At 42.8% G+C, this 27,866-nt stretch overlaps 1 protein-coding gene across 1 annotated transcript in view; it reads left to right on the plus strand.

Moving 5' to 3' along the window:
- The window catches only part of GALNT1 (polypeptide N-acetylgalactosaminyltransferase 1), a 525,156-nt gene that overhangs the window by 329,556 nt on the left and 167,734 nt on the right, over window positions 1-27,866 (plus strand). The window contains exon 5 of the mRNA XM_085606855.1: window positions 14,244-14,451. Coding sequence (XP_085462981.1) covers window positions 14,244-14,451 — 208 coding nt within the window. The remainder of the gene's footprint in view (window positions 1-14,243; window positions 14,452-27,866) is intronic.

Below are 27,866 nucleotides of genomic sequence, written 5' to 3' on the forward strand. Positions count from 1 at the left end.
TGACCTGACTCGGTCCTTTCCTCTCGGCCTCCAGCCTCCCCTTTATGCCTTAATGCGTCATCTGTTCTGCTCAGACCTCTTTTGAGGGCCACGGAGCAATTAGTGGCTACTGAGGCTCAACCATGGAGGTTGGGGTAGTAGGTATTTTTGTCTCTGACATCCTGGGATCTGCCCTACTGGGACACTGCAGACTGGGCCAAATGCAACTCCTTCAGCACTTGACTGTCCGTGGTAGCAATGACAAGCTGTCGCATCCTTCTCAAGAAGGTATTATGTGGGTCCTCAAGCTCAGTCAACAGCCATGCAATAAATGGTGTGACTTTCGAGAAATAAGTACTTTTATGCACACTAAGATAGCATACTAGGCACGGATATAGTTTCAACAAAATGTCGTGTCATGGAGGCTGTTATGCAGGGCCTCACCTCTATCTGCTATCTTCCTCAGTCACCCTTACTGGTCTAGGTGGTATCCCTCAGTCCCTCCCTTGAAGATATAGGTATTTGTGCGAATGTGACTCTGGACCACAGCTCCCCTCTAAATATCTTGAGCTCAGTCTGACAGTTCAGTTTTTACAATTTCTAACCACCAAGTGGATCAGTCTTTCGGGCAGCAATCTGGCTTCCTTCTCAGTACTCTTGCTCTTCTCCCACTTCTGGGAGGTGGGGCCTCTAGGATCTCCGTGCTGCCTGCTGGCGCATCTGCCTTGGAGGCACAGATCTGGCAGTCTTGCTTTAGTGTAGTCCCTGGTTATCTTCTGCTGTTGTCGGGAAATGAGTAACAACGGTCCCAGGTAAATACTACTTCACTGTGCGAACAGTTGAGCTCTGCACCGGTTGATTCGATGGGCTTGGTGCGGTCAGGTATAGGCCAAATATCTACTTTCAGAAAGGCCACAAACCGGTCAATCCTCTGTTGGTGATATGGCCACATACAGGCCTCTCCTTCTGATGGCAATATGGCTGTGCACTGGATAATCTTCTAATGGTGATGTTTCCATACACAGGCTGATCTCCTGATGGTGATGCAGCTAAGCTCAGGCCAATGTTTTGATTAATCTGCCATGCACAGACTAGATTTCTACTCTGGATCACACCCCTCTCTACTTCGATCGCATTCTGAGTCTTAAAGATTCCCATCCAGAACAGCTGCAGAGGAACTGCAGGTCCACTTGACCAGGGTCTACAGATCACTCGCCCTAAGTTTCCTTTCTCTGTATTTCACACAAATGCCTGAGATACGATGTACCTCACGTGTCCTAGATGGGTTCTCCTCTTACAGGATTGGAAGCCTCTTTCCTTCTCTCAGCAAGCTAGTTTCTAGGTGTTTTAGGTCCAGTTAAAAGCGCTTCCAACAAGAAGTCAGGCATCATCTCTGGTTGCACAGCAATCCTCTGAGTACTCAGTGGTGCACTTCCTTTCTCTGCCATAGGTGACTTGGTATTAGAAAAACAAGAGAGGGACCACTTTTATACATCAGATTTAGAGAGGATAATTTTGCCACAGTCTGCATCCCCAGATCCAGTTTGGTGTGATTGGTATGATTCTCCTTTCGAGTGTCCTTTCCAGGCTGCTCTTCAGACACGCCCTTTGTGTAGTGAGTCACCTACAGTACGGTAGTCTCCAGACATGAAGCACCAACAGCAGAGGTGCAAAAAGATGTGCTGTTTCTGCACCTGGCTCTCATCTTCTAAACTGAAAGTGTGATTTGGGAAAGGCAAAAACTGGGCATCACCTAAAGGGCCCTTTTCTCTTTTCACAACAGAGCCTGGAATCCGAAACTTCACCCTTACCCTCCTCAAATCGCAGTCTTTAGGATGACCAATCAGAAGCTCATTGCCAAGTAAAAGGTCTTATAGAATTTCTAAAGAAGACTTGCCTTGTGTCCCCTCACTCCATAGTCTAAGTCTTTCCCCTCCAGCTTCAGGTATGTCAGCAGTACAGTCCCAGTGTCTGGGTGAACCGTCTTCCTTCCAAGTCTGACTTCCAAAGTTCATGCATGGGTTATCCAAATTAGTTCAGTCACTACACATAAACATGAACAACGTACACTTAGGATGTTAGCGATAGGAGTCTGGTAGGTCGATAGAAGTGGTCCTTTACACAAGGGGCAATTAGGACTCCACTCAAGTGACACAGATAAAAAGGTTTGGACACACTTATGACTTGACAAAGTGTGAAAGTCTTCCAATACCGTTTTGTGCTAAACCCATGACACGGACAGTAATCCACTGTTTGTAACTTGTGCCCTGAATTAACTAGAACTAGCGCCCCCCTGCACAGGGATATAATCAATGTTGTTATTGAACCAGTGATGAGTGATGTTATATGATGTTAAATATAAGGATATAAGTAAGCAGTGCATGGAGTGGGCTGGAGTTATAGTTCCTTCAGAGTGTGAGTGTTTAAGTTAATACAGTTAATTATAACTGGTGAATGTCTGTTTTTTAAGTTTAAACAGTGTTGTAGCTGACATTGTCACCTAACTCTAATGCCACCTTAACCTTTTTTTTTTTTCTCTGGGAATTTCTAGGGTTTTTCTAGTGTAAGTCATTGTCAGCATATAAAATGCAGGCCTACTTTTTGTCAATGGATTACTACATCAATATAAAAGACAGTCTCATTTGCTTTAAACACGTGTTCGAGTCTTTCTCTTACATTTCTCAAACCAAATAATGCATCCATAAGACCAACCACAAGGGGTCCCTGTATTCCCAAGCTGAGGAGCAAAAGCACTAGCTCTGGGAATGCTTTAAAATATCAACTTTTCATCGAGTCATGTTCTATAGACCCTAGGAAACATCGGGTTTTTTTTGTTCGGAAAGTGTTTCTGGGGGTCTGCTGCACTAAATGCAGCCCCCCCCCCCCCCCCAAACACTTTAAAACATGGTGGTACCCAAGCCCAAATTGGGGGACCACCATGGAGTAGAATTTACATATAGTACACATGAAGGGAAATAACAGGGAGCTCCTTGGCGGGAGCAGTGAATTAAATGAACGTCTCCGGCATCCTGGATAGAGAATGTGGCGTCACAGCATGCACACGTGGCGGTGTCAATATGTTTGGCAGTTGTAGTTGCCACGCGGCAACATTATGATCCTCACACATTCTGATAAAAATGCAGCTATTGATTTTGTTAGTACTGACCTATGAATATCTAATGCGAGTACTTTTGAGACAGTCTATAAGGGCTTCAATCCCAGGTGTTAACAAGCATGTGGGATTAACTTCTAATCAGTGGTATAGATTATTTAGTACATATCGGAATTTTGTCTATAATGTGTATATCAGGGAACTGAGGGATATCATAACTCATACATTATACTGGGAATTGGAGAAGCCGCATTAAAAAGGTGCTTGCAGTTGCCTTTATATATTGAGCTATGGAATATCATCATTAAGACCCGTGACATCCGTTGACAGTCTGTATATCCAACTTTATTTGTTCAGATAGAATTTTGAGAGTATTTCTTGTCGCATCATATGTTTTGGTTGGTTCCAGCACTGTCCACTTAAAATTGTCCATGCATGTCCTGCTCTGATGTAAATACTGGCATTTTCATTTGTCATTCTGTTGTATTTGAGAGGTTGCTCCTATGTTTACCAATACATTGTGTTGTCACCCCCCCCCCCGTCCCCCCCCCCCGCTGGTCATATCTGTATGTCGTAGGTTGCAAGTACAGGTGATGATGTAAAGTACATGTGTAGAATTGCAATTAGTATGTCTTTGTTGCACCCATACTCGTCCTACTCCCAGATCCACTGTTTTTGAGCCTCTTATCAAATGGCATATGCTGCAGTTGAAACACGGATAGTGTCATCAGGTAACTGTAAGTAGACCCCACAGGGGGGTTGTACTCTGGATAATCAGTTGTTCCTGGGTGTACCAGGGTGTCTCTAATATTCCTATCCTCTTTAGTCTAGTCTTTGATTTCGTTCCTTCTCCTTTCTATTTTTAAAAATAAATTTGTACAGTGCCCAGCGTTTCCCCAGACAGTGTTAGAGCTGATAGTTTTCTGCTCTCTTCATATGAAGTGCACCGCAATCCAAGCAGCCAAGGCTTCTAAACTGGTCATCATCTTGTACTAGTACTCTCCATAGTTTATAATTGCTTTACATTCCAAGATGAAGGCCATGTTTAGAAGCAACCTGTCACCTTTCATCGATCTTCAGAACAATGATACTCTATGCACAGTGCCATTCCAAGATGGCCTTCTAGTGAGAAGCTTACTAAGTGTCTGTCTTCGAGTGGTATTGTACAAATTGTAACATTATTTTACTCTTCCAAGATAACCAACATTTTTCTTCTAGAAGTGGTGGTCATGTTGTAAATTTAAGACATCTATACTGTATGCATAGTTCCATTCCCAGATGGCCATCTGCTGTTTTTTAATTTTTACCTATTGTTAGGTCGAGCCTGGGCAGCACATGCACTGCTCTGCGAGGCAGGCTGTATTAGAGTATGCACTTGAAGCTCCGCCCACTCTCCGCCCATATTTTTCATTGGCTTGTATCTTTGTCCTTTGTAAATGCTGGCTTCTGATTCGGTAATCGGCTTGTTAGCCCCTCCTTAGTACCACCTTGTCTTCATTTGCAACCTCCAATGAGGGCTTGTCCTTTTACTTTGGTTGTTACACCGTCTGTTATTTACTCTGTCAACACTATTTTCTTTAATGGGTGTTTCCTTACTGTAGGCTCGACGTGCTTTATTTATATTCAGAGTGCTATGCACGCTTTCACTTTCTAAGCAACTGGGACAATGGCGGCCGGTTGTTTGCAATGCCCTAGGTCTCGCATATAAGAGAGTTTGAGCTATTGGCATTGCAAATGACAATAGCTTAAACTCTCGCAAATGTGACACCTATTGCTTTACAAATATTTTTTTTGTGGGCTGTTTCCAAGCGCCCCATGTGGCGCTTGCACTTAATAGAGGACACGCCCCTATAGAAGCGGCTTGTCTAAAGAATGGGGTGTGGCCTCTTAAGTCCAAGCGTGGCTTAGGGTGCTTGGAAATAAACAATATATGCAATTCAATAGGTCTTGCTTTTGTGAGAATTTAAACTATTGCGATTTACAATGTCAGTAGCTCAAAGTCTCGTAAATACGAGACCTATTGCTTTGCAAATGCTTGTTTTTGTTGCGACCATGTACCTGCCATGTTTAGATGGCTGCATTTTTAGGTCTCGGCCTGACGTAGGCAGCGCATGCGCTGCCTTGTCATACGAGGCTTTTTGGAATCGATACGATTCCAAAAGCCTCGTCCCAGCTCCTCCTTACCTTTTCATTTGTGTGCGTCATTGTGCGTCACAAATTATGCCAAAACCAGTGCAATGATTGCACTGTAGGCATGCCACTCGCTGCTTGTTGTCACCCGGTCTCCTTTTATCCATCCTCTGCGGGATTGGATCTCTTTCCAGCGGCAGTACACACAATTCTTGCACTTTTTTCTTCACTTTGCTGGACACATTCGTTAATTGTACTGAGGGTGCATGTGTGTGCTTTTCCTGTCGGGAGACAAATATGCTGTAGCATGGTGGGTTTTGCAGTGCATGTTATGCGATGGTCTTGTGTCCTACAGCCAGCCTCGAACCTATCCAATGATGAGTTTCTGGGACAGTATCCAATGATGAGTTTCTGGGACAGGTTCTCACAGGTTAGCACGTGGCAGACAGTAACAACCGAGCGGGTAAGCCTCTGATTTTCACGAATACGGTTGCGCATCGTCTCCCTGGTATTCGGCAAGTTTGGCTGGCATCCCCTTCCTGACTGTGTTCTGTTTTTGTTTATAACTGGTTTAATGATCCCTGTACAAACTGTGCATAGTGGTTTTGAAATGCAGGGAGCCTCGTTCTGTAACCCATACTCCAAGGCGCTGTGGTAGAAGGGTGCCTGCTGTCATTTTGGAAAAGTTGCAGCTGATAGTTGACGGTGTGAGCGGTTCGGGGGTAATGCACCGAAAGCTGTGTTTCGGGTGTATTGGCGTTACTGTCGTGTTATTTGACAGCGCCCAGCGTGATGTTGAGGCTGTACACCCAGATTACCCCTGAGTGTTTGGTAAATCCATTGCTGCCAAGGTCCTGCGGCTGTTTAATGGGTCTGCTACGCCAACAATGTTTCGAACATGTCATAACATTAGGCTAAAACTAGATATGGACAAATTCCGTTTAGTAACTAAATTTGCATTTTTTAATGTTGTGTAAGCCCATAAACCGTCTTCCTAGCATTGGCAGCATATATGCCTAAAGCGCATGAAACAGGGAATGTCTATGTCGCGATACTCTTGCAGATGGGTGCCCTGTCGTGCCCGCTGTATGATGAATGCATGTCGTGACTTGTCGATAAGTAATACTTGAATGCTTTAACCTTTGATTGGAATTCCAGTCCCACGTCTTTGTTGTTGTTCACCTCTGGGTTGTGGCACTGTCTGTGGACTGGGTGCAACAAGTACAGCATTGAAAACCTTACAGTTGAAGTGGGTTCGATGTTCTCTTCGGAAGTGTTCTGTGATTGCGTAATTATTTTGCGTCACGTGCGCATAGTAAAATAACTGAGATTATGACATGCTTATTACCCTACTACTCACTATCTACTACACACTCACTACTACACACTCACTACTCTCTACTACTCACTCTCTACTACTCACTCTCTACTACTCACTCTCTACTACTCACTCTCTACTACTCACTCTCTACTACTCACTCTCTACTACTCACTCTACTACACACTCTACTACACACTCTACTACACACTCTACTACACACTCTACTACACACTCTACTACACACTCTACTACACATTCTCTACTACACATTCTCTACTACACTCTCTACTACACATTCTCTACTACACACTCACTACTCTCTACTACACTCTCTACTACTCACTCTACTACTCACTCTACTGCTCACTCTACTGCACATTCTACTTCACACTCTACTACACACTCTACTACACACTCTACTATTCACTCTATACTACACACTACTACACTACTACTCTCTACTACACACTCTACTACACACACTACTACACACTCACTACTCTACTATTCTCTACTACTCACTCTATACTATACACTCTACTACACACTCACTACTCTACTACACACTGTCTACACATCACTCTACTACACACTCTACTACACACTGCTACACACTCACTACTCTACTATTCTCTACTACACACTATATTACACACTCTCTACTACACACTCACTACTCTACTGCTCACTCTCTACTACTCACTCTCTACTACACACACTCTACTACACACTCTACTACACTACTACTCTCTACCACTCTCTCGCTACTACACACTCGCTACTCTACTACACACTCGCTACTACACTCACTACTCTACTACACACTATTACACACTACACTACTACTCACTCTCTACTACTCACTCTAATACTCTACTACACACTCACTACTACACACTCTACCACAGTACTACTCACTCTACTACACACTGTACTACAATACTGCTCACTCTCTACTATACACTCTCTACTACTATACTATCTACTACTCACTCTCTACTACTCACTCTCTAGTACTCTCGACTACACGCTCTCGACTACACGCTCTCGACTACACGCTCTCGACTACACGCTCTCGACTACACGCTCTCGACTACACGCTCTCGACTACACGCTCTCGACTACACGCTCTCGACTACACGCTCACTACTCTACTACACACTCGACTACACGCTCACTACTCTACTACACACTCGACTACACGCTCACTACTCTACTACACTCACTCTACTACACTCACTCTACTACACTCACTCTACTACACTCACTCTACTACACTCACTCTACTACACTCACTCTACTACACACACTCTACTACACTCACTCTACTACTCACTCTCCTACTCACTCTCTACTACTCAATCTCTATTCTCTACCTCTCTCTCTACTTCTCTCTACCTCTACCTCGCTCTACCCGCACACATATGCACATATATGTGTATATATATATCTCCACAACAAAGGTTTGGCCCTAATGAGGGAAGCCGACAGGTAAGTGTAAATCCTCGGTTTATTTCGTGACAGCTAGCTGACAAAGTGGGCATGAAAGTTCATCAAATACAAAACCACACCAGACGCGTTTAGAAAATTCTTGTGAGTCCGCTCTGTGTGCCGCAAATTTTCAAGAAATTAATCCCCTGTGTTTCTGAAACACGTCTGGTGTGGTTTTGTATTTGATGAACTTTCACGCCCACTTCGTCAGCTAGCTGTCACGAAATAAACCGAGGATTTACACTTACCTGTCGGCTTCCCTCATTAGGGCCAAATCTTTGTTGTGGAGATTGAGCGGCTGGAGCCCAGTCGCGAGGGAAGCTCACCGCATGGAAGCGGGCCCGTGCGGGAGCCAAAGGCGGCTTCAGCTGTACAACAGGAGGTGTGTTCGGCATGACAGCTTGAAAAGCGACACAATTGGAAACCTGAAAGCTGTCAACCCACAGGGGATTAATTTCTTGATAATTTGCGGCACACAGAGCAGACTCACATGAGTTTTCTAAATTGCACTACTCTACTACACACTCTCTACTACACACTCTCTACTACACACTCTCTACTACACACTCTCTACTACACACTCTACTACACACTCTCTACTACACACTCTACTACACACTCTCTACTACACACTCTCTACTACACACTCTCTACTACACACTCTCTACTACACACTCTCTAGTACACACTCTCTAGTACACACTCTACTACACACTCACTACTACACACTCACTACTACACACTCACTACTACACACTCACTACTCTCTACTACTTTTCTACTCACTCCCTACTACTCACTCTCTACTACACACTCTACTACACACTCTACTACACACACTCTACTACACACACTCTACTACACACTCTCTACTACACACTCTACTACACACTCTACTACACACTCTACTACACACTCTCTACTACACACTCTCTACTACACACTCTCTACTACACACTCTCTACTACACACTCTCTACTACACACTCTCTACTACACACTCTCTACTACACTCTACACTACACACTCTCTACTACACACTCTCTAATACACTCTACTACATACTCTACTACACACTCTACTACACACTCTACTACACACTCACTACTCTCTACTACTCACTCACTACTCTCTACTACTCACTCACTACTACACACTCACTACTCTCTACTACTCACTCTATACTACACACTCTATACTACACACTCTATACTTCACACTCTCTACTACACACTCGCTACTCTCTCCTACACATACTCTACTACACACACTCTACTACACACACTCTACTACTCGCTCTCTACTACACACTCTGACAAACAAAGTGGGCATGAAAGTTCATCAAATACAAAACCACACCAGACGCGTTTAAAAAACTCATGTGAGTCCGCTCTGTGTGCCGCAAATTTTCGAGAAATTAATCCCCTGTGTTTCTGAAACACGTCTGGTGTGGTTTTGTATTTGATGAACTTTCATGCCCACTTTGTTTGTGAGCTAGCTGTCACGAAATAAACCGAGGATTTACACTTACCTGTCGGCTTCCCTCATTAGGGCCAAACCTTTGTTGTGGAGATATATATATGTACATATATGCATATGCATTTATATATGTATGTGTACAATACATACATATATAAACATATATATACATCTGCATATCTATATAAATACATGCATACATATACATATATGCCTACATATGCATGTTATGTACATGACCGTTTGAAAAACACTAATAAAAGCAAAGCTAGAAAACCACCTAATTACAAACAGAATTGCTTTAACTTAAACGAGGGCGAGACCTATTGCATTTTCAATGCTTGTTTACTTTAGTCTACTTTTATTCTTTTAATTTAAATAGCATTTGTTTGTTGAGATCATGGGTTTTATTGTGTAATGTAGAGTGAGTGAATGCAAGAGTGATTCAGTGGGTTGATGAATGGATGCATGAGTGAGAGGATGAATGACAGTGTATGTATGATTAATTATTGAACACCGGAACTCACTGATTTCTGAAGAGGCGCTTTCAGTTACAAGCCGGATATGTTGGCTTTGCCTTTGCTTGTTCTCTGCTGTGAAATCTGATGTAGAGGACAAGTCTTCTCTGTTGGCCCTAGATGGCCATATAGAACTCTAAGAGGACGACTCCACATCCCACTTATAAGAGCAACTCTCCTTGCCCTATATTGGTACAAAATATGCTAGCTGTGTAACTCGAATTTGGAGAACTGCACTTTCTTTGTAATTTACCTAGAGTTCATGCAGGGCGCACACCACTTTGCCTCTTAATGCAGAGTTCTTCTTTTCATTAATCTTGTGTGTTTTAGAAATGTGGTGATTAGGTGATTCGTAGTCTAGCCATGTGATGTAATAAAACAACGTACACCTTTTTATAATTTTCATTTAAGCTTGACGCTTTTCCCCCAAAAATATAAATAATTTTTTTTTAAAAAATGTGACACGTTCACCGTTCAAAAGTAGGTGCGTTAAAATGTGTGTGTTCAGTGCCCTTAAATCCTGGAAAATCATTGACGAGTCCTTTTGAACATGGTATTACCTTCTACAAAGCCACTTCCTCATTGATTCAAGGGTACACGTTGAAATAAGCTGCTGTTTGTTATTCGATATGGTTTCTTAACAACTCGATTATGTGTGCTTATTTCTTTTGTAATCCGATGTGTTCCAGACCATTACCTTTGTATGGCTTGAGCAGACCTAAAGAGTAACAATCAAAAAATACATCTTCGCACATGCTTCACTCACAACAAACAATTCGTAACAATGTGATCAGTTCCCTCAGATCTGTTAGAGGTAGAAGAATGTAAGAGCCCTGCTTTATATTCCTTGGTTTCGAGCTGAATACCCTGACCAAACTTCTGTCCGGGCCCATTTGTGCATTTGCATCTTAAAGCTGTTTTTCTGGTGTCTACTGCTGTGTGTCTGTGTTTGTCTCCTTTGTGGAAAGCACATTTTTTCATCAGTCATTTTAGGCTGTGTTCCATCTCGATCTTAAAGTCCTTGGCATAAATGCACACACACCTTAAGCAAAGGTCCTGTATTCATTTGTTCATTTTTATTAGCATAAGTGATGTTAGAGTGACTAGTGAAGCCACAAAACCATGTCATACTGAGGCGTGCAGCATAGTTCCTTTTCTTGGTTACTGGCACAGGATGTGGCCCAAGAGCACAAACACTTCAGCTGAGGAAAAAGGCACCGGTCAACCTCATGGTGGGAATTAAACGGCAAAGTCCTCTCCCTCCCGCTCCCATTGTGTCCTTTGATATCACTAAGCAATGCAGTCCGCTGTTCTCTACATTGAGAGAGAGTGGCTCCACACCATATGGAGTCAGTCAGTGGACAACCTCATAAACAATATAGAACGAGCGGCCAGACTTTAAAATCACCAAGAGGCCGTGCATCGGCAAGATATGCGCTATAAAAATGGCGATAACTTAAAAAGTATGTCCTGTCTCGCAACCCATGTGGGGTAGTAAGCTGAGCTGGAATACTATCCAGCCAGCATGAGTTTTTGGGTAAAGATTTGCAGTTGAGACCTTTGTCTCAAAATTCAATTTCTTCTGTTTTTTAAAGAAATGTTAAAGCTATGAAAGAAATACTTAGGTGTATGTAAATTGCACCTGGTAACAATTATATACATCATTTAAAATTCCAGTTCTAACCGTATGAGCTTGGTGGGCAGTAAGAACAGTCTTAAACTATAGCTTTCAAAGGAAAGTTATGATATCATGTGTAACTGTATCCTGTATAATATTTGCTTAGCTGGAGTGGAAATTTCGCACATCTCCTGGGCTGATTCTTTGTTGAAATAAAAACATAGTGCGTTCACCTCGGTTTCAGTGAAGCCATCCCCTTCTCAAGTAATCTTAAGGGTGGCAACTGCCCAGAAAGTGTCAGTTGGGTGTAATGATAAATGTACTTGTTTTAAAGCAAAAGGTGGCTTGCGGTCTCTATTTTAGCCTGCTCCACTTGCATGTAATACAACTGTATCCTCGGCTACGAAGTGCTTTGCAAAGGCAAAACGTTGGCGGAATTGGAATGGTCTCTGATTTACAGTCTGCTAGTTATTAGTGGGAGGGGGTGGAACTACTCATTCAGATATCGGCTTTCTCAAATCTATATTTATCCTCTGTTTTTATTTTGTTTCACTGCATCTGATGTTATGTAAAGCAAAGAGCTGGACCCTCAATGTACAATTGCTTTAGGCAATGCATCTCCTTGAAGTCTCAGTGAACTCTTCTCCTGTTGAGAGCCAGAGGGCACCTTGCTGTGAAAAGAAAGACTAAGAGGTGCCCCACTTTTTTCGAATAGCCGTGTTGTACGCTTTTGAGCATAGAAGTCCTCATCGCTCTTCTAAAGCCGGAGGCCACAGGCTTTACTCAAAGTGGCAGAGTCTACAGCACAAATTCAACCTGATGGACTCTCGCTGTTCCCTGGAGTGACAGTGGGCTAATACCCAACTCTTGGTATTTTTCTGTTCGAATCTTTTTTAATAGTGTTATGTCATCCGAAACATATACACCCGCCTATAACTGGAGGATAGCTCTTGGTATTATAGAGTTGTCCTATGCCCCCTGCGGCTGGAGCAAGCCCCCCACAGTGCCTAATTTGAGCCGGTGGTTACTGGTGCTGGGCACTGGCACTTAATTTTCAACACCGGCCCTTATGACATTCTGCCACATGGTGGAACTGTTTGTTTAATTTAGAGATGAGCACAACAGTTATTATTCAGTATACATTAAAATGACTAGTACCTCCTACCTAAGCAATTCTCATAGCTTTGGAAGCCTGGAGTAGTCGACATTGTCACACTTGTAGAAGTGTATTGGTTAATAATTGTGTTGATACTGTAATTGGTAGCGCTGGCACAGGCAATGGGTTGTGCAAGCTGCAGGGGCCTCCTGACGAGGGCCCTGGTACAAATCAAGCACTGAACCATGGCTTCTGGTAGGATAGATTATATTGCATCATTACATGTCTAGAAAGTTGGTTCCATCCACACCGTTAGGCTCAAAAATTAAATGAAACTCAATTTGATTCTCATTTTACCTTTTTAATCACCCTTGTAGTACATTGGGGCACTAGTGCAGCATCAAACGTGCATGAGAGCATTGGATTTCACCAGACCTCAGAGGATCAGGACATCCCTAACTGTTTGAGCAGAATAAGGTTTCCCACCCATGGAAGGCCAGACTACGTGTGCTTTCTGAAGGCCCCCTTGTTGCATCAGAGTTCTCCTTTTCCCCTGAGTCTGCAGCGTCGGTGTGTTTCACATCCTTTGAGTGTTAGAGGGTTGCTTCCTTTAGTGGAATGCAAAAAGTTTCCTTCCTTTCAGAGGGACCCATATCTCGTTGGTTCCTTAAAGCAAAAGTAGTTCCCACTCACCTCAACTGCTCCTTATTGCATTAGAGCCGTTCCCGTCCAAGAACCAGGCAGTCCTCTCTACTCCTTCCCACCTTTAGAATACTAGATTGCCTAATTACATTTGGGTGGCCACACTTTCGAGTGGAGTTCCCAAGGGCCCACTTGATTTTGGAACTTGAAAGTGTTTGATATTCCTTATGGCTTAAACAGGTTGCTTCCTCCAGAGGATTTTACTTACTGCCCAGACTTCCCCCTTTCCGCTCACCATTTGGGGGCTCAAGAAAATCTTTCTCATTCAGCGTCTCATGCTCCAACCCTCTTAGGAGTACAGTATTTATCTCTCACTCCCCTATCGAGTGTCAAATCATCACATTTCTCCTTGAAACCACCAGTTGGCCATTACACTTTTGTGAACAAGCAGATACTCTATTGGAGGTTGACTCAACAATCCAGTGACTCAGAGCCTCTCGTTTGCGGTTGCTATATGCCCCTGCGTACAAGTAGTCCTCATCAGGTGCTGCAATCAACCTATGTGACTGCTTGAATGTTGTCAAAGTTGCCTGAATACTGTGTTTGCTGGGCACACTCACGCTTGGTCACACTGGGTGCAAGTCTCAATAAGAGTGTTTTGTCATTCAAAGCACACGCAAGAAAACCAAGCAACCGGTACTGGTGAATGACGAGCATCTTTTTCTGATGTGGTGCTGTGGTTGTAATTGCATACATATCCAGACCCCCATGGTATCTCATAGCACCTCTATTGAATGAAATGTTACACCAGAAATTTTCCCGTCACCAAAAATAACATGATTTTTTTCTCTGTTACAGATTTTTTGAAGCGACCTCTGGAGAATTATGTGCGAAATCTGAAGGTCCCTGTTCATGTTATCCGAATGGAGCAACGCTCTGGACTGATCCGGGCCCGGTTGAAAGGTGCCGCAGCCTCTAAAGGCCAAGTCATCACTTTCCTCGATGCCCACTGTGAGTGCACTATTGGATGGCTGGAACCTCTCCTAGCGCGCATCAAAATGAACAGGTGAGTGGGCAGCTTTCTTGATTGGTATTTTTTAAAGCTATTTTCTTCTAAAATAACGCACACAGACAGCAATCCATGAACCTGGTAGAACATGTAATGTCTTGCCTTATGTTATGCTGATAGAGGAATGCCTTAGCAGAGCTCAGGAGATACCACCAATATGGAGAAACTATTTTGAGAAGGAAATGCCAGCCTTGTGTATCATTATCAGCATCCTATACATTCAGTTCACCAAATGAAATGTGATTTTTCAATTTTGGCCAAGCATCTTTTGTGACAATGTCCGCTTTTCGGTTTGGTTAACGAACTCCCTGGTGAGACTTAATGGTATAATGACAATGAAGAACTCCATTCCGTTCATTGTATTACACCCATAGAAAACGAACTGTGCGCTTCAATATTAAACCAACCTCAACAAAAAGTTGCCTTAAAATTTGAAGGGGTAATTTTTATACCAACTACAAGCATGTCATAACCATTTGACATCCATGTTGTTACAGTGAGTAATATGTGGGTGAATCCCTTGTCACAACAGGTTGGTGTTTCATGTCGTCCTTTTTAAAAGGTTATCTTTTTTTGTGGATTGTGACGTTCTGTTGCCTACTGTAAGTTTTTGACGTTTAATATCCTTTAGTAGTTTACAATGTCTTCCCCCTAGAGAGCACTAACCGTATCCACAAACATTTGCTATCTATTGTCTTTTATTATTGCCGCTCTCTGTGATAGAATGGCAATTATGAATGCAATACTCCAAATGAAGATAAGATGGTTGTCCTTTGCCTTGGGGGTTTTGAGGAGATCATTTTTGTGTGTAATAGTGTTTCCATTTGCCCCTCGCCTCCTCTTTCTGTTTTGATCATCTTCGCTTACTTTTCGTGGTCTGCTTTGGCTGAAGTGTTTCCAGAGAGTCAGTGAGCTGATTCAACATCTTTTTCAGTGTGACATAAACATAGCTTGAAAAGTTGCCAGAGCTTATGTCCTAAATGAAAAAATAAAATAAACAAAGATAGAGGGGCTTTTACTCAGTCCACTTTGTCATTGCTTGTTGAAGTGTCTTTCGCAATGTGAATCCACACACAGGACAGCCATTCAACATGGCTTACGCAGTAATATCCTGCCTGAGTCCGCATATGGCAAGCGGGAGCACTTCCCTGAATGAGGAGTCCTCAGGAGACAGTTTGCATTGCACTTAAAGCTGCTTCTGTGTGAGAATCAGATGTGCATGGTGATATGCTGTTGTGGGGGTGGTGTAGGGGAAAGGGGGAGGTGTTATGGCCAGTACTGCACGCTAGCGTTTGGCAGATCAATGCCGTCGAAAGTCCTCAAAAACAAGCTGAGAAGTAGCCAGCTCCCCTCCAATAGCTGCTGTTTTGGTGCCCTATGTCCCTTCACATTCCCTGTAAATAATAACTGCACCCCATGGTCTCGAAGCCACAAAAAGCTCTGCTAGACACCCTTTGTTTAGGTTTTTTTAGTTTCTCTCAATTTAAGGTAGTTCTTGATTGACCCTCCTATTTCCTCTTGCATCAATATTTGCTGTATGTTTTTTAAGCAGCAGGAATGGGCACTCTAAAGTTTCACCAAGAAAGATGTTGGGTCGGCACTTTCTGGACTGTATGCTTGGTCCCGTCTCCTCTCTCCATCTTGCAGTGTGTTCTCCTGCGTCAACCCACAACGGGGTGACTTTTGCTGCAGAAAGTTGTGAAGTGCACCAGGCTACTACAGAAAACACCTTGCATAGGGCACTAAAGCAGCCGCTGCTTCAAACATTCATAGAGATGGGAACAACCGTATTTAGAGTCTTCTGGTTTAGTGGTGTTGATTGGCCATGGCGAGTTAAGACAACTGTTGTACACTTTATCTATTTGTTTTTGTAGAACACCCAAATGCCCAGAGGCACCATGGTGCTAGAATTTAGTGGAAGATGTGAGTATTCCCTGACCAAAGAGACAGGTTTTTAAGGTCTTCCTGCACTAGCAAGTAATGATGTATAGCTCAAATGGAGGTGAAATCCAAAGAGGATTTGCTTGCCCAAAAAAGCATGGCTCCCTTTGCTAGCTTCTATGTCCTGGTTGTACAAAGCAGAAAGGACTCGGCAGGGAACGAAGAATGGGGAAAAGTGTATCGAGTCATGTTTGTTAGAGAAAGGACGGGCTATTGTGACCAAGTATTTAAAACCGAGGCATAAGCTTTGGAATATTGAGCTTCCCGAAGTGGTTAGAAATGGGAGCAAATGAAAGCAGTTTAAGAAGCAGTCTGGCTCATGCATTCTTGGCAGTTGAAGTGAGTGGTGGATACGTATAGGTACGTATAGTTGAAGGGCGCTTGCATAATCAAAACGAGAGCCAACTGTAACTCGGATGATGATAAAGTGTGTTTGCTCAGGAAGGAAAGAGACACCTTTTTAAGCTTTTTTGATTAACATTAAAAAAAAAAAAATAAGCAGGCAGAGACAACTTTGCAGCTTGTAGTTTGAAGAACTCAAAGAGCACTCTCGAGTGGGAGAAAGGCAACCACCTATGAAATATGACCACCAGACAGATGACCAGGAAGTTAGATTTTTTCCCATCGACACCACCATAGTCTTACCTGCATTTCATTCAGCCGCGCAACACCCATTGGGCTCAAAGTGCTTCAGCTCCCCCAACCCCCCGTCACATGTGTCAGCCCAGCTGGCAGCTTCCCGGGCACACACAGCCACACCCGAGTACTTCACATGTCTTTAACCCCTTCCATGCTGCGCAGATTCCGCCGCTGTGCTGACGGAATCTTGCGCGGGCGTGGTCATGACGGAACGGTTCCGTCATGAGCACAGCTCAACCGTGGCTCATGACGGAACCGTTCCGTCATGAGCACCGAAGGGGTTAAAAGACCATTTACTTGCTAACGAGGTTTTGTTGTGTTTTGACCCCTTCTTAGAGCCCCTGCATCTCCACTCCGCATAGTGCTGGAAGAATCTGCCTCTATTCCCCCCCCCCCACCCCCCCCCCCACCCACACAAATTTATTTGTAGCCCCCCAAATTTGGCTCTAGTCGCGCCTCTGATTTAATATAAGTAGTTATTCATCCAGATGGCCACATTGTCCAAACAAGTGTGAACATGTAGACGAGCTGCTTCAGATTTCCGTCTAATATAAGAAAAACTATAAATATGAGGTCTGTATGCACCCGATTGCTCTGAAACAAGCAGGATGCCGCTGAGTTGAATGCTTACTGCTGAGACGAGCCATAATCTGCAGATTACAAGTTTGAATCCAGGCAAGGCCTATCTATCTTTTTATCCATTTGATGAGAGTAAATTGAGCACAAATGCATTGGGGAATAGTTCTTACAAATGCCAGAAGTACCTTCGATTGTTATTTCAGTGACTATACATCTGCAAGTGTTCCTCTATCGCTTAGAGAATTATGATGTTCTTGCCTGAAACCCCTACAGAATGCGGCAGTTTGCTAGTTGGAGGGCTTGTGAAGCCTCACCTATAGCAAGATACTGTTGTGTAGTTCCTAAAAACCTACATAGGATCTGCGCATTTAGACAACATACACTGTAGGGTTGGTGTCCGGACTGATTCTAGACACTCCCACCGGGTATGTTAGCCTGTGTACCAGCTAGCTCACAGTGCCACTAGAAACCCCTCTTACCAAGGAAGAATAGTTCTAAGCAACTATTGAACATGACAACCCTGATCCCTCAGGATCGTGGAAACCGTGCGATACTTTTCGGTCAGTCACTCGTGCTCACTTTTTCTCAGAGAGATACACAGAATAAACTGTGCGGACGTTTTTCAATAAGCATTTTTTGAACCAGCGTTATTCTCGTGTAAAATAGGTGTGCTGAAACAACCATTAGACAGAAACAGATATAAATTATTAGAAGCACTAAAAGAGTAAAAGGATGATATATTTCTATCATCGTGCTAAAACAGTGAATACAGGCAAGTATATAAAATACATGACTGTAATAAATGCGTACTCCTACGATGCAACCCTAACTAGATGTACCAAAGTGTACTTAGCATGTATGTAGGTGTAAAGCCAAGAATCCCTCTAGGATACTGTCAACCCCATTACCTGAAGTGAGAGACTGTGGGACCACGTCTTGGTCTCGAAATGGACATCCTGCCTGGTATGGCAGACCACTGCGAGCTGGAGTGTCTGCGTACAGGAGCCTCAGTGTCTCGCGTCAGTGTATCGGCATGGAAGTCCTTTTCTCTGCTAACTAACTTTTTTTGGATTGTGGGGGGGCGGGGGGAGTGTTGGGTTTGTGGGGCTAGGAGTGACTCTTGAGCAGTGCTAGTCACTGAGCCATGCCGCCTCCCATGGCCCTGCCCACTCAGAAGCCCCTTCACAATTGATTACAATAGCAGGCTTGATGCTGTGCCCCGATCACACACCCTTCCCCCCACACAATAAAATGTTTTTCGAAGTTGGCAGATGCATCTATGTAGGTCCTTTATTTGGCCTCCGCACCTTCGCATGAAATGTATGTTCAGATGAGCATTCTTTCTTCAACACATTTGCTTGCGCTACAGGGAAATTGCAGCTGGAGAGCCTATTTCTATATTAATGATTCATTCACATAGTGGGATAAGTTATTCTGCCGTATGTTTAGACTCTCCCAATCTTCCTTTATTTTCAGATTTCACAAAGATTAAAGATGTCTTCACAATCGCTGGAAATGCATGTTTATTTTCTTCCAGCGCCCTTTCCTGCTAATGGCACCAAGTGTATGCGCAGAATGATGTAATGTTCTATATGTGTCTTTTTAAGCGTAGACTTGTCAACAAATACTTTTCCCAAATATGTTGAAAATCACTGATGAATCTACATTTCCTGAAATGTGCTCCCGTCTCCTGCTTACATCCAACATTGCAGTGTCTTTTCCTGCAAAGACTGTGAGGTGTACCCGAGCTGCACTGAATAATTGATCCTCAGTGAGCCCTCCTGTGGTTGCTTGAAGATGATGATTCTGGGTACAGCGATGGTGTGCCCCAATACTTGGCACTATACATCACACTGCCAATATGGATCTGGGAGTACTGTCCCAGATACTACCTTGAGCTCTTGCTGACTGGATCAACTTATTTCTTAAATGAATGTTTCTTCACGACGTATTCATTCCATTCCGTTATCAAGTCCTCTCGAGTAATGTCAAATGTTGTGCTTATTCTCTTTAGTTAAATTATATGTGCATATAACCCTGCGCCCAGTGATATACCCTTCAACAGGGGTATGTATGTGCAGGCTCAAGTGCCTGAAACAAAACTAATGAAATTACATGAGAATTCTCCAATGACGTTGAGTAGACACATTAAGCATTTAAACGTACACTGTTCATATGTAGATAATGTAATCATGATATTTTGATAGGGGTAAATTAGATGAAGGCAAACTCCATATCAGATAATAAATGACCTTTTGTAACATCGGCCAATGGTTCACTAGTCTTAAACACTTTTTATGATTAAGTGTTTGAAACGTTACCCTTGGCACCTATATACCAACGCCGCTGTGATCAAACTGCCTCATGTTAATTCCATAAAATGAAATCATTAGGGATCTGTGTGGAAACGTTTTTGGACAATGGATAAGCATTTACTTGACTCAAGCCACAGGCCATATGCTCCCCACAAGTGTGCAAATGAATAACACGATCTTTAATACTACAGCTACTCTGTGTGAAAGACCACGCAGAGTCTGTTGGGATTCAGTATACCAATGTTGAACACCAGTGTCCAAATACTCATCTCTTATTACAGATTAACTGGTTGCTGTCAAGGACCCGGCAGGCATACTGCTGGTAAATTCAGCCAAACATTAGAAAATATTCTAGAAAAAGCTCTTTCCAACACTGGATTATGAATGACACAAGGCAGTATCTCACACAAGCATGTCCTAGGACACAAGCCATTTTTATGTTACCCAAAATACACAAAGATCCAGTCCAAACTTTGGATAGACCAATCATCTCAGCAATTGATTTATTACAAGATCCACTTGGGAAATATGTGGATATGTTTTTTACAGAAGGGAGCCAAAGCAGCTCAAGCATGTGTTTTGGATGAAACACAAAAATGCTTGCAGAAATTACAGTTGAAAACACAGGAAATCTGGCTCAGTACGATCATTGTAACTCAATTGTGTTGATCCATGCCATATCAAAAAGGCCTAGAAGAAATGAGAACTGAAGAACTAGGCTCGGTTGAGACTTTACTACTTTAACTCATGCATACACGTTTTGATCAAAGAATGTTGCCAGAAATGTCTGAATATGGTCCTTGGGTATATGGACAATCGTTTCGTGATTTTGCAAGGCACAAGAGAGGAACCAAATAACAAAACTGAAGACCTAAATTTGCAACATGAAAACATCAAGTTCACAGATATCCTGGATAAGCTGTTTCTTAAGTGTACAGATTACTGCACAGCTAAATAAATGATTCCCTGCTTCGTATACGAAAGAATCTGAAAGGAATAAGTTGTGACATGCCCCCTAAGAGTCTACAGAAACATTTTTCCTATGGCCATCTACTGATGGGTAAGATTATACAATCTGATCCAGAAGAGTGAACGGAGCAAGAACAAATGACGATCAATACATTTATTCAGAGACCGTTCCCAAGAACCAAGATTACCAAAGCTGAATAAAGGCCCAACCACAAACGTGCAACAGTCCGCTAAACATTAGAGATCAGCAGTCTTCTGTAATTAAAAATATTTTTGTCAAAACATACCCGAAACAAAGTAAAAAAATTAGAAGACTCTGAATCCACAATTATTTCATAGAGTTAAGGTTAGGCAATTCAATCAGAATTTATATTGCTATTTCAGTTTAGAGTAACATTACAATTGCATTATTTTAAAAAGTTGATATCTTATATGGGGATTCTTTGTCTTATTTACCACTGCAAAATTATTATGATTACATTCTGTTCATATGAATAGTTTTTACTTTAAATGATTAGTTGTTAAATTAAAGTCATTGGAGGATTCTCATTTAATTCCATTAGTTTTGTTTCATGCATGTGAATGTACATTGTCCTGATGAAGAGCATATCACTCAGCAAATTGTATAGGATTAGATACACAAATACACGTGGGTTTAGGATTCACTTTGGAATAATATGACTAAGGAAAATAGGACTCTTTGAGCATCATTTAAAAAAATCAATTGTGAAATGAGTAAGTCACCCAGTGAAGTTGTGAATGACTTTTCATTTAAAAGAATACGTTGGGCAAATCACATTGATTAAAGTTGCTATCAGGGACAAAACCCTAAAATCCATATTGACAGTGTACCCAAGTTAGTAACAAAGGTATAAGGCATCATGTCAGTGACTGAACACGTTTGTTTATTGGATCTGGCAGCTATCGGTTTAGATATCTTTTGGATCTGATAAAAAGAATGAGTAATTTTATACTAACAGAGGAGTAATGATGCTGAGGCCTCGGTCATTGCTTGTTGCAAGGGTCATTTTGTCAACACAATCAAAACCCATTCAGTGTTGGAACTGTTATACATATAGAGTCGTGTTATTTTACTGTAGGAATTTGGAAGGCCATGTATTCTCTTGAGTAAGTTACGACTTTGATGTAACTCTACAATGTGTGCTTTCCAATCCACAGGTGACACGGGTCAACTTGGTTCAATGCACCAGCGATGATTGTGAAAGACAAGTTCTTGTAGCCCCGCATGACACTGTTCAATGTGTAATTGACGTAGACGTATTGCTTTTGAGTTACGAACAATCCCATAAAGGAATCGGACACTGTGGAACTGACAACAAACCTTATTTCATTATTTACAGTATGACACACAAACATTGTACTAAGAAGAATGAACACTTTGATGTTAAGTATTTATTATTACTGGAATAATCTGTTTCTCAGTACATTTAAAACAACTACACAGAATATTATAAAAACATCAACAAGACACGTTCTAAATAACGAGAACAGAATAAACATTTACAGCATTGTTAAAATGTCATATAAAATGTTATCTAAAACCTAACACACTAACACCTACTTCTATACACTATATTATGAGAACATGAAAGACAGAGCGACTTAGTCTACAGTTTCTTGGGGAGAAGAGATGCACTGCATACCTTGTTGACAGCAAAGGCTGTCTTTATCGGTGGAGGCGTGAAGATAGTGTTCCCTGCGAAGGGCAAACACCTACTGTGGTAGCAGTCAGGTGGTCTTCCTCCTGGACTTGGTTTTATCTGCTTCAGGCAAGAAGCATCATCTATGAAGTGTCTCTGCCAGAATATCGGGGATTAATCTGGGTGAAGGACCTCTCCCGAGAAGTGGTCTAAATCTGATCAGAAATTGACATTTCTGACATAGGTTTAGGAATGTCTGACACAGATAATGTGCATCAAGATATGTGTCCCAGACATTTCCTTATGAACATATAAGGCAAAAGGCTGTAAATTCAAACTACATTATTTTGGCTTTGTCTGTATGTGTTCTTATTTGACTTGACACGGTGAGGAGTAGACATTTAACCCAGACGAATGTTGCATTAGATGTGTATCTATGTCATTAATCAAAGAACTTGGTGCTATCAGAGTTCCATGAAAGATAAGGTCTGGCAGCATCTGCATTAAAAGGCAGACATGGCAATTTTGCATGAATAGGGGAATAGTGTGGCTTCCATTGTCTAAGTTAAGGAAGATGGCAGTCTCCAGGAACTTCGATGGAGTCATGGCCTACATAAGATGGAGTCGGACCTTAGGGTCTTTGCATCACTGTGTCCCAGATCGCAATTAATGGGTTGAATGAATATGGCATGACTTCTTGCATTAAGTAGTGCTGCTGCAGAGAGGATATGACACCCAAGCACAGAGCACCTCTCCGCCTTTGCTGATATTTCTGTTTTTGTTAAAGCCAATGGCAGTGCCTAAATTAGTGACTAGTTCTGAATATGTTGGTCATGGTGGAGAGGCAGTATTCCCAATATTTCTCATCACCTTTAATGTGATGTTTATGAAAGAATTAAAAACCTAACTGACCTTTAATGAGGATTTAAATGAATTGTCATTATTAGAAAATTGATGAGATACACTCGTAACATTACTGTTCCAAGTGACCACCTTATTCCACATCAGTCAACATCTTAACGTTTGGTAGTTGATGATTTAACAACCAAATTCCCAGTAAGTGCGGCATCACTGATCTTTAAACTGTCTGCCATATTGTCTTGGCTGTAGCAGCCTCCACAAGGCCTTCCTCCACTGGCAAGACTTTAGTGTAGCTAATGTGCACATTCCATGCACACTATAACCTGTCTCTGGAACTAGCTGTGGCCCACTGTGGACTCTTTACTTCCCATGCAGAGTTTAGAGGCATGTGGTAGGCATTGACACTGAGGAATGTTTTGTTAGTAGAAATTTGAACACTTATTTAGGATTTAGTGATTAAAAAATCTGAACTTGCAGTTAAGAATTGCAGAGTGATGGGACATATTTAAACATACACTAGAGATGTCTGAGTAATGAGGCAAATGGAAATATGCAGCAAACATTACTGAGCAGTGGTGCAAATCTAAACATGCACTAAGAATTGGGAGATGGATGGTTTAAATTTGAGTAGGCGGGCAAAAGTTCGGAGTTACTGTGCAAATCTATGTATGTTCATCAATTGTTCCCGATTACGGAGTGGTGAGAATATGTACTGACTATTAGAGATTCGCGGTCCAAATCTGAACATGTAATAATGTTCTGAGTGATGGTGAAAATGTGTCTATGCATTCAAGACTCCAGGTGATGGTGTAAATCTGGCTGGCACAAGATATGGGTGGAAATCTAAACAAGCATGCAACATTAAATTATAGTACAAATCTAAACCTTCACTAATGATTGAGTAATGGGACGAATCTAGACATTTATTTAAGATTGCTAACTGATGGAGCAAATCTGAACACGCGTAAAAGTGGTAATTAAGGCCCTGTAGTAGGCTTTGTTGACCCGGTGTTGCCCATTTCTGGTATAAGGATTGCATTGACATCTATGCAGTGCTGAATTTAAGCTGATCTAATGCCACATACTTAACAGATCATACTGTACCCCTTAGAGAATATTCCAGGGGGCCCTGTCAAATTTCCCGTAGTGTTATCTCCCAGGTGCAGATTTACCACATATGCTGTGTGCCTGTCCTGCCCTACAGCTCTACTGGAACGAAGGGCACTTCTGTTTTAACCCAATCTACTGGGCACACTATCCAAAACACAATGGTGACGTGTTAGGACAATACCCTAAAAAAGTCAGAGCTTTTAAAAGATTTGTCAACTTGGCTTTGGTAGTGGCATGTCAATCTGTCACTATGAATTGAAAACATACATTAATATGTTGCTGAAAGAACTTGAACTCTCAAAGCCTAAGGATGGGGGGAGGGGAGGTTGCAAGTTTAATTACTTTATTCTCCATTGACAGTAGAAAATTAAAAAACAAGTATTTTAATTACTGAAAAATGTGTCTACATGTACCACCGATTATACTGTGTACCACTGTACCCAAACAATGTTACAGATGCATACATTATACAATAAAATGACATCCATTGCTAATGACAAATATTTGAAAAAAGGATTGTACTGGCATAATGGCAGTGCTTATGGGTTACCTTTTAGAACGTGTCCCTATTGCCACCTTTCCATCTAGTATATTTGTATGTCTTTTAGCATCTCAAAATGTGTGTAATTGGGTGGCTGAGAATGGAATGGTTTGCCCTAATGGGCGTAGACATTTAGGTTCTCCAGCTGGTCAAAACTTCCTCTTTAGTCACTAATTCTTCCATATTGTAGATATGTTTGTTCCCATGTGCTATTATACCTGGTTCAAGGATTTCAAGAATCTACATCAAGGAGGTAGTGATCACCAGATTCTCTTTGTGTTGTTTTTTGGAAGATTATTCACTGTAGCTTGAGTCTTACCGGTGTTACAGTACCCTAGAAGTATCTCAACCAGAGTTAATTCTACACACACACACACACACCTATCGCTACTTTACCAGACCCACTGAACTGAATAAGATGACTTTCTCTCAAGTGGTGATTAACTTACATGGTACTTGTATATAACTGAAAATGTGGCAGGTTGTTTGCATATATAGGTAAAGAATGAGGACGGGGCAGATAGCCGTACCTATAGAGGTAAAATGATTTGACACATCAACAACTGAAAAGTAAGATCTGGAAAATGCAAAATCTCCGGCTCTAGTTAAAATACTACTGATTAAATGAATAGTTTAAAAAAGATCGAAAAATAATTCTGTATAATTAAAAAAAAAAAAGACGCTTTTTACAACCACAAATAGGATTCAGTGAATAATGTCATAAAACAGGGGGATCGAAAAAATTGGAAAATGGTAAATAATAACTGTAAATCCCACTCCACTTTACTGGCTTGTATGATCCCAGAGGATGGTTGTCTCTCGTCTAAATAATTTATATGGGCTACCCATAAAGGATGTCCCACTTTTAGTTCATGTAATGGATGACACTTAAGTGGAGTCCTTCCATACGGAGAAAATTAAGAATATAATTTCTTTATTAAAACTTTCTAAAGTAGCTGACTCTGATAATACTCCTACACTAATCCTGAAGTCAAATCTAGATTAGTCATTTGAGAAATGAGCACCTTTTTTAGGTCTCGCCCGGCTATCGCGTAAGCGATCGCTCAGCTAGACTTATGTAGGGGCTTCAGAAAATGCTCCCAAAGGCTTCCCAGGCAGATCGGGTGGCGGTTACGTGCACAACCACGCGCATTCCATTTGCCACCAGCTATTTCCTGCGCGTGCGCCGCCTCACGCATTCAGAGAGATTTAGTAAGGGGCACAAGACCTTAGGAATGCGGTTCATGGCCAGTGCATGTGAGGCATTCAAGCGCGAAGCTGGCATCTGGCATCGGACTTCAAAGCTGCAGATTGCTTTCGGCCAGCGCGCGCTCGGCCTCACTTCCTGCATCCCCTCTTACAACAATTAACTTTCGTTATAACTCACACCCCATATGCTCGTTCCCTCCCACCCTTCCTTTGATGTCCGCTTTTCTTGTTGTTTACAAACCACGCCACACACTGCTGCACGCCGCACATTGCGGCATGCCGCACACTACCGCACGCCACACACTACTGCTGCATTACACACTGCTGCATTACACACTGCTGCACGCCGCACACTGCTGCACGCCTCACACTGCTGCACGCCTCACACTGCTGCATGCCTCACACTGCTGCACGCCTCACAGTGCTGCACGCCACTGCACGCCGCACACTGCTGCACGCCGCACACTGCTGCACGCCGCACACTGCTGCACGCCGCACACTGCTGCACGCCACACACTGCTGCACGCCACACACTGCTGCACGCCACACACTGCTGCACGCCACACACTGCTGCATGCCGCTGCACGCCACACACTGCTGCACGCCACACACTGCTGCACGCCTCACACTGCTGCACACTGCTGCACGCCACACTGCTGCACGCCACACGCCGCTGCACGCCGCTGCACGCCGCACACTGCTGCACGCCGCACACTGCTGCACGCCCCACACTGCTGCACGCCACACACTGCTGCACGCCACACACTGCTGCACGCCGCATAATGCTACACGAAACACTGCTGCACGCCACACGCTGCTGCACGCCCCACACTGCTGCACGCCCCACACTGCTGCACGCCGCACACTGCTGCACGCCGCACACTGCTGCACGCCGCACAATGCTACACGAAACACTGCTGCACCCCACACACTGCTGCACGCCGCACACTGCTGCACGCCGCACACTGTTGCACGCCGCACACTGTTGCACGCCGCACACTGTTGCACGCCGCACACTGCTGCACGCCTCACACTGCTGCACGCCTCACACTGCTGCACGCCTCACACTGCTGCACGCCTCACACTGCTGCACGCCTCACACTGCTGCACGCCTCACACTGCTGCACGCCTCACACTGCTGCACGCCGCACACTGCTGCACTCCACACACTGCTTTTATGCGAGTTTATGCTACTGACATTGTAAATGACAATGCCTTTTATTGGTTTTAAAACCAAAACATAAATAAAAGGCATTGTAATTTTACAATGCCAATAGCTCAAACTCTTATAAATGCGAGACCTATTGCATTGCAAATGCTTGTTTTAATGGGTAGCATAAATAGGTAAAAGTCCAGTGACCTGGAAGGGGCAGTAGTGAAGGCAGTATTTAAAAAAAGAAAGATGGGGTCTTAATAATAATTACAGACTGAAAAGTTTCACTGGTGTAATATCAACGATATCAGCAAAAATGAATGTATCTTTCTTAGAGGAATTGATTACTGACAATGATTTAATACCACTAGACCAAGGAGGCCTCTGTGAAAGCCAGTCTACATTGGACCACTATTTGCACTACGAGCCATTGT

This window comes from Triturus cristatus, chromosome 5_2 (assembly GCF_964204655.1).
Source record: "Triturus cristatus chromosome 5_2, aTriCri1.1, whole genome shotgun sequence".
Classification (NCBI taxonomy): Eukaryota; Metazoa; Chordata; class Amphibia; order Caudata; family Salamandridae; genus Triturus; species Triturus cristatus.